The sequence below is a fragment of the Tamandua tetradactyla genome, chromosome 6 (assembly GCF_023851605.1).
Source record: "Tamandua tetradactyla isolate mTamTet1 chromosome 6, mTamTet1.pri, whole genome shotgun sequence".
NCBI lineage: Eukaryota > Metazoa > Chordata > Mammalia > Pilosa > Myrmecophagidae > Tamandua > Tamandua tetradactyla.
The window spans coordinates 59,866,890-59,875,301 of record NC_135332.1 but is presented as its reverse complement, the minus strand read 5'-3'; the positions used below and the strand labels follow the sequence as shown (position 1 = coordinate 59,875,301).

Sequence of the window (8,412 nt, the reverse complement as noted above, 5' to 3'; positions counted from 1 at the left end):
ATAAGGGATGATGGGAAACTGGAATGGGGGAATGACAGGGAAATTGGAATGCTATTGGAAAACAGTGAACTTATTTAAAGACACATGTGGGTGAGTCAGGGGCAAATTCTAGAGCTTAGTGGAGGGACTGTTCAAGGGCTGAAGTGTCCTGACAATAGAGGCAGCAGAAGGCTCAATTGTGAGGGTACGTGGGTAATACCCTAATGGGATAGTGGCAGACCTGCTGCTGTTAGGGGGTGGTAGGGATGGATGCTGGCATGTTATGGGGAACTGATATGTAGAGAGATGCCACTAGGGGGTCTATATTGTGACTGACTGTACCATGGAATGCCGGATAATGGCATGAAGTCTATTACGGAGGGACAGTAGGAATGTTGTGAAGATAATGGGGTAAATTTTGGAGCAGACTAGGAAGTTTAAAGGGCCAAATGCATGATTGGAAATTAATGGAAAGTTGAATATAAAGGAGCATGAAAAAGAAGAGCTTTATTCCATCAGAGGTACCACAATTACAGACATTTCCGAGTAAAATATATGCAGTGTTAGAGGGCTGTATTTTGACATTTAACATTCATGGGTAAAGACAGATGTGCAGGTGGGTGAATAACCTGCCCAGGTGGGTTCTAGTATTAGGCCTTCTGGGTTTGAAATACAAACCCCTCGGGGTCGGGTTTCAAGAGGACCTCTTTTTAATGTCAAATCCACCCCCCTCGTCTTGGATCCCACAGCTCTGGAGGAACTCGGGGTGAGGATGAAGCCGCCGCCGCATTCCAAAGGTCAGCCCCCCGCCCACTCCCACCCCCCCCCCACCCCCGTACACCGGCCCAGCCAGGGCCCCCAGTCTCATTCCGCGCAGAGCGTGGGTCTGCAGCAGCGGGTCCCTCGCAGTCCAGGACACGTCCGGAGAGTGGCCTCCTGGCAAGGCAGTCCCACAGCTGTGGGTCTTGGTCTGACTCAGCAGCAGCAGCAAAGCCTAAGGCAGGAAAAACGCACAGTCTAGGTCAGCCGGAGCCCCTGGGGGCACGGCGCGCTGCCTCGGCAAACAGCACTCACCGGGTCTAGCGCTCCCGCTGCGCCGGCTGCGCGCTCCACCTGTTCCCGCTCTCCGAGTGCTTTCCCCTCGCCAGCTCCCGGGCAGAACTGGCTCCCCCTGAGGGCGTTGCAGCATCACAGGGCTCCGGCCCAGCCCGGGCCAGGGCGCCGACCCTCCCTGCGAGGCCCTCTCTGGAAGGCTGCAGGCCGGGGTCTTGCTCATCCCTTAAAGAACAGAAGGTTGGGTCCGCTGTGCGCACCCCAAACACAAAATGATGGGTTCCCTGCGCGTCCCCACTTTACGAAGAGGTAGGCTCCAGGGACATTATCTTAATCACAAACAACTTCAACCGCACCCCGGAATTTTAAACGTTGGGGCTGTGTCCCTCCCCCCAAATCTCCAGGGGCAAATAGCATCCCTACTCCGTTACCGATAGCTGCTTTGAACCTTCCTACTGATCGGCAATTAGACAAAGATAGTGATAAGCAGAGAAGAAAAGAAACAAAGCATCGAAAGCTAGATGAAGGGGTTGCAGCGCGCCCCCAAAACGCAAAATGCCAAGCCCTTTCCCTCTTCCCTCTCGGCTCTGCGCCCCCCTCCCCTGCCCCCCCCCGGGGGGGGGCTACTCAGGCGAGCTGTAAATGGATGTAAGTAAAGATGCAGGAGGTGATGGAGAAGGCGATGGCCGCGTAGATGAAGACGGAGAGGTGCGGGAAGTGGTCGAGATAGCAGCCCTCGTCCTGCGGAGGAGCCTCCTCCTGGGGCGGGGGGCGGCCGGCGGCCTTGAGGGGCTGCCCCGCGCGGCCCCCCTGCGCCTTCCAGCCGGAGCGCCGACCAGCCTTCTTGCCCCCCGACACGGACTTGGGCGCGCGGGCTGCGGGGGGCTCTTCCGGGGGAGGCTTGTCAAACAGGCCTTCGGAGTCCGAGTCGGGGTCTCGGCGAATGTACTCGGGGCCCCAGGGCTTGCGCTGGAAGGGTCCGTCAGCCATTGGCGAGCAACGCGGGCAGGGCGGCCTGCGGAGTCTTGGTGGTTGCGCCGCGGCGGGGTTGAACGCGCAGTGGGCGGCGGCAGCTGCGGTAGCTGCTGCAGTTGTCTTTCGACCACCCAGGAGGGGGCGGCGGGGGGGAGGAGCTAGTGGGGCGGGGGGCCTCTGCAGAGTCCGCTGGGCCTCTCAGCGAAGCGCCGCTTCCCCCGCCTCCTCCTTCCGCTCCCAGCCTGTTGCAGAGGTTGGTTCGCCCTGTTCCTGCCCCAGCACGCGCGGCTCGGAACTGTCTGCGCAGCCTGGTTTGTTTCCATGGCAGCCAGGCGGGGGGCGCACTGGGGAGGGGGGCGTGAGTCGATAGCCGGGACCCAGAGGCACGAAAAGGGGGCTTACTTAGCGCTCCAGATGCTGGGAGCCAAGAGGCCGGTCCACGTGAAGCTGAAACGCAGCAGGTCAGGATTCCAGCCGCGTGAAGAGCCTCCCCAGGGGCTTTCCTTCTCCTTCTAATAGAAATTTTTATTGTGGGAGCTTTTTAAAAATTTATTTAAATTTTAATGCATAAAAAAGTTTAATACATTATCTTCGTAGAAAGCGTAATATTAGAAAACAGCGTAAGCAAAAATAATAACAAAATAAAGCCTCCCATAACCTTAACGCCCAGAGATATCGTGGTTAATATGTTGGTGCATTTATATCTCTCTCTCCCCTTTTCTTCCTCCTCCTCCTCCTCCTCTCTCTCTCCATCTAATTCTGCATACTGAGTTTTCTCTTCTTGCCCCTTATGCACAAACGCCGAACTCCATCCTATTGGGCATCTCACGTAGGACTAGAAAAAGTCCTTTCAAAGACCCTCCTAGCCTGAGCCCAGTTTTTCCCTCTGACTGCTCAAGGCCCTTTGCATCCAGCAGGTCCCTCTCTGGCTTCCACTTGTATTACCGCAGGCTACTGGGCACCACCATCTCCTGACACCTCCATTGCAAGGTTCCATGGCTGGTGGTGTTATCTCCAAGAGTGGGAGGTGAACTGGCATTTGGACTTCTTCGTGTCCCAGTGGGCAAGAGGGTTAAACTGGCAGGCCCTGCCAGTTGGCGTTGACTCGGTTCAAACTGCTGTCAGAGAATTCACTGTCCCTGAAACTGAAAAGCCGAGGGGTAACCAGGACCAAGGCACAGAAGCAAGGTTACCAGAGCACTGTCTCCCTCCATCTTACAGTTGTATCACGGACTTCTGGCCCAGCCAGAGCCCACCAGGTAGGGATAGGTGCTCAGATAATATTTGTTGAATGAATGATTCAGCAGATGAAGGGCTGCTGGTAGCAGCAAACTCGCGTTCCCACAGTTTAACAACTCCAGGAAAAAGACCTTTTAATTGGCGAGGACATGGAGACTATAGAACCCTAATACCTTGCTGTTGAGAATGTAAAATGGTGCAACTACTTAGGAAAACAGTTTGATGGTTTCATTAAACATTAAAAATACACTTACCGTATGACCAAGCAATTCCACTCCTAAGTTTCTACCCAAGGGAAATGAAAACACATGTCTATGCAACAACTAGTACAGAAATGTTCCTAGCAGCATTATTCATGATAGCCGAAAACGGAAAACAATCCAAATGCCCATTAACTGGTAAATGAATGAAGTTGGGTTTATCCTTACAACAGAATGCTATTTAGCCCTAAAAAGGAGTGAACTACCGATACATGCTACAATGATGAACCTCAAAACTATCACACTAAGCAAAACAAAGCAGATGCGAAGACCACAGATAGTATGATTCTGCTTATGGGAAATGTTTGGAAAAGGCAAATATATGGAGACAGAAAGCAGATTGGTAGTTGCGTGGGGCCTAGGTTGGACAGGCGATTCACTGCAAACTTTTTAGGGGGATAGAAATGTTTTAAAGCTAGAGTGTGGTGATGGCTGCACAGCTCGATACATTTTGTAAAACCCACTGACTTTTATACTTAAAATGCGTGAATTTTATGGTATATATATATATTATAGTTGTAGAAAACAGAAAACTACGTTGAATGATCATTTCTTAGGTATCAGATGGGTAAAACAAAACAAAACAAAGCAAAAACCATTTGATTTTTTCTACAATTCTGGGTTTTTTTTGGGAGATTCTCTTGATCTTTCCTGGGGTCTCTCATCTGTCGGACAGGTGGGCTGGGTGATCTAGGATGACCTCACTCACATGGCTGAAGGTGGGGCAAGTGGAGAACTGAGAGGCCATGCTGTCTGGTGACCTATGTGGGCTCCAACGTCACATGCCCCTTTCCCATGCACTTTATTGGTTTCCTGGTGTCTTGACCATAACAGGGAAGGAGGGAAGGAGATTTAAAAAAAAAAAAAATTAGAGTTTCCCGCCAGTCCTGGGGAATGGAAACTTCAACTAACCTTTTGTTTAAAAAATAAATATAATGAATGAACTTGGAGAATTTCAGTTAAGAACCGAGGCCATCAAGTGATAGAATTAGGGTAGATTTTGGATAATTGAAGCTAAAGGGATATAGATTCTGCAACAGGACTGATTGTAAAAATTCAGAAATAGATACACAATACTACCTCATTGTAGCACAATAATGTTATTACCTGAAGGAAGCTGAATGTGAGAATGATAGAGGGAGGAGGGCTGGGGGGCATAAATGAAACCAGAAGGAAAGATAGACGATAAAGACTGAAATGGTAAAATCTAGGAATGCCTAGAGTGTGCAATGATAGTGACTAAATGTACAAATTAAAAATGTTTTTGCATGAGGAAGAAGATAAGAATGTCAATATTGCAAGGTGTTAAAAATAGATAGTAAATCATATTTTAAAACTTTAACTTATGTGTGAGACTAAATTAAAAAATGTTTGATACAAAATTTATATTATGACTAGTGCATTTCCTACTATAATTTATATGTACAGGTTAATTGAACACCGTAAGTACATGGAACCTTGAATAGGGCATGAGATTTTGTAGGTTTGTCCAGAGTGATGCCCCAATAAATCCCAGAGTGATTTGAACAGTGGCTGAAAAAGTATTTGCAAAGTGTCCTTGGGGAAATGGCAAGAAAGGGAGGAAATTCAACTTCCCTATTTGGAGAATTCCTGGTATTCTCACAAGCAGTGGGGACAACCAACTCAATAGGTCAAGCCTTCAATCTTGGGGTTTGTTCATATGAAACTTAGCCTTGCAAAGGATAGACTAAACCTACTTAAAATTCGGCCTAAGAGTCACCCCCAGAGAACCTCTTTTGTTGCTCAGATGTGACCTATCTCTCTCTCAGTCAACATGGGAAGCAAACTCACTGCCCTCCCCCTCTTTATGTGAGACATGATTCCCAGGAGTGTAAACCTCCCTGGAAGTATGGGACAGAAATCCTAGAATGAGCTGGGACTCAGCATCAAGGGATTGAGAAAATCTTTTCGACCGAAAGGGGGAAGAGAGAAATGAGACAAAATAAAATGTCAGTAGCTGAGAGAGTTTAAACAGAGTCGAGAGGTTATTCTGGAGGTTATTCTTACACATTTTATAGATATCCCCTTTTTTAGTTTAAGGTGTATTAGAGAGGCTAGAGAGGAGTGCCTGAAACTGTAGAGCTGTGTTCCAGTAGCCATGTTTCTTGAAGATAAATGTATAATATGGCTTTTGCAATGTGACTATGTGATTGTGAAAACCTTGTATCTCATGCTCCTTTTATCTATGATATTGACAGATGAGTAAAAAAAATGGATTAAAAATACATAATAGTGGGAAAAATGTTAAAAGAAATTGAGTAGACTGAAATTCTAGTGAACAATGAAAGGAAGTTGTTCTAGTTTGCTGGCTGCTGGAATGCAATATACCAGAAACAGAATAGCTTTTAAAAAGGGGAATTTAATAAGTTGCTAGTTTACAGTTCTAAGGCCGAGAAAATGTCCCAATGAAAACAGGTCTATAGAAATGTCCAATCAAAGTCATCCATCCAGGAAAAGATACCTTGGTTCAAGAAGGCGGATGAAGTTCAGGGTCTCGCTCTCAAATGAGAAGGCACATGGCGAACACAATCAGGGTTTCTCTCTCAGCTGGAAGGGCACATGGTGAACATGGTGTCATCCGCTAGTTTTATCTCCTGGCTTCCGGTTTCATGAAGCTCCCCGGGAGGTGTTTTCCTTTTCCATCTCTAAAGGTTGCTGGCTCATGGACTCTCTGCTTTGTGGAGCTGCAGCATTCTCTGCTCTCTCCAAATCTCTTTCATTCCCCCAAAATGTTTCCTCTTTTATAGGACTCCAGAAACTTATCAAGGCCCACCCAAATGGGTGGAGACATGTCGTAACCTAATCCAGTTTAACAACCACTCTTAATTAAATCACATCTCCAGAGAGATGATCTGATTACAGTTTCAAACATACAGTACTGAATAGGGATTATTCTGCCTTTACTAAATGGGATTTTAGATTAAAACATGGCTTTTCTAGGGGACATACATCCTTTCAAACCAGCACAGGAGTGCTAAGGGGTATAGAAAAAAAATAGGGGGAACAAAGGTTAAAACCTATTGAATAGATGGAAATACTAGTGGTCAATGAGAGAGAGGGGTAAGGGATGTGGTATGTGTGAGTTTTTTCTTTTTTCTTTTTATTTCCTTATCTGGAGTGATGCAAATTTTTAAAAAATGATCATGGTGATGAATATACTACTATATAATGATATTGTGAGCCTTTGAGTGTACATACATGGAATGTTTGTATGTTAAGAATGTTCATGTTTGTATGTTGTTTTGGTTTGATAATACAAAATAAATTAAAAGAAAAGAATACATATAAAATTCTTATATTCTTGAGATTCATGCCTGCTCCTTATGCACAGATAATTTGTAACTATTTCCCCTACCTCCACCTCCTGAAATTTGGGTCCTCGGGACACTGATAAACTGGACTTGGAGCCAAGGTTGTTGGTCACAGAGACAGTTTGGCTGAGTGGCTGAAAGAACTGACTCTGTGGCTAGATGGCCTAGGTAAAAGTCCGCCTTCAACATGTGCAAGCTAAGCTGCATAACCTTAGGCAGGTAAAGTCACAGCCCCACTGTGACTCAGTTTCCCCATCTGTAAAATGGGGGAATGTAACAGGATCCACCTCCTAGACTCATTGGGAAGATTAGGTCAATAAATGTAAAGCGCCTAGAAACATATCTGGCAGGTGGTAAAAGCAATATTTAGTGTTAATTATTATTCATTTAATAAAGATTTATTGTGCCTACTAAGTGTCAGGTTCTACCTACTAGGGAGAGAGTAAGAAATGGAACTCTTGCCCTCAGGGAGCTTACATTGTAGCACAGAAGACAAACACAAACTAAGAAAAGCAATTAAAATACAGATTATGTTAGAGAGAGATAAGTCAGGGAAGGGGATGGTAGGGAATTGGGATAGTAATGGGGTTGCAATATGCCTCACTGAGAAAGTGACATCTGAGTCAAGTCCTGAAGGAGGGGAGGGAGTTAAGCTTGCAGCTGTTTGGGGAAAGAATTCCAGGCAGAGGAAACAGCAAATGCCAAGGTCCACATCCCTCTTTGGCAAATCCCTTCGTTATTGGTAAATGGGGTTAGGGGCTGGAGAGTGGGGTTATCCCCCATTGGGCTTGGGGTGAATCCTGTCCTTAGGAAGAGTTTGAGGCTTTCACTAAATTAGCTGTGTGACCTTGGGCCAATGTCCTTGACCTACTTTGGGACTCCCGTGTGTCATGGAGTAGCTTAGAGCAGTTCCCAAACCTGCCTGAGAGCAGAATTATCCAGGGAACTTGTCGGGAGTACATCGCCCTGGTCCCCACCAAAGACCTTCTGGTCAAAATATCCAGGGGTAAACAGAGGAATCCACATTTTCTTCAAGACCCCTAGGTACCTCTGATATAAACCACAAGACTGCTTCTTTCCAGATCTGATTTTCTAGGTCTTCCCATTAACACCTCTTCTCTCAGGACCTCCCTTTGATGGTGTTCTAGTTTGCTAGCTGCTGGAACGCAATATACCAGAAATAGAATGGCTTTTAAAAAGGTGAATTTAATAAGTTGCTAGTTTACAGTTCTAAGGCAGAGAAATTAAAACAAGTCTATAGAAATGTCCAATCAAAGGCATACAGGGAAAGATACCTTAGTTCAACAAGGCTGATGAAGTTCAGGGTTTCTGTGTCAAGTGAGAAGGCACATGGAGAACACCATCAGAGTTTCTCTCTCATCTGAAGGGCACATGGCAGACATGGTGTCATCTGCTGGCTTCTCCTCCTGGCTTCCAGTTTCATGAAGCTCCCTAGGAGGTATTTTCCTTCTTCATCTCCAAAGGTCACTGGCTTGTGGACTCTGCTTCGTGGTGCTGCAGCATTCTCTGCTTTCTCTGAATCTCTCATTCACCAAAATGTTTCCTCTTTTATA

At 46.5% G+C, this 8,412-nt stretch overlaps 1 protein-coding gene across 1 annotated transcript; it reads right to left on the bottom strand.

Moving 5' to 3' along the window:
- Positions 1-837: 837 nt before the first annotated feature.
- Positions 838-2,087, bottom strand: SMIM48 (small integral membrane protein 48). The gene is made up of 2 exons (XM_077163117.1): positions 1,054-2,087; positions 838-973 (listed from the first exon to the last, which is right to left on the bottom strand). Exon 1 carries the CDS (start codon positions 2,020-2,022, stop codon positions 1,660-1,662), a length of 363 nt encoding a protein of 120 aa, XP_077019232.1. The 5' UTR covers positions 2,023-2,087; the 3' UTR covers positions 838-973; positions 1,054-1,659.
- Positions 2,088-8,412: the final 6,325 nt, after the last annotated feature.

Excerpts from the sequence above, each read along its gene's own strand:
- SMIM48 (XM_077163117.1), bottom strand. The coding sequence starts at position 2,022 with ATGGCTGACGGACCCTTCCAGCGCAAGCCCTGGGGCCCCGAGTACATT.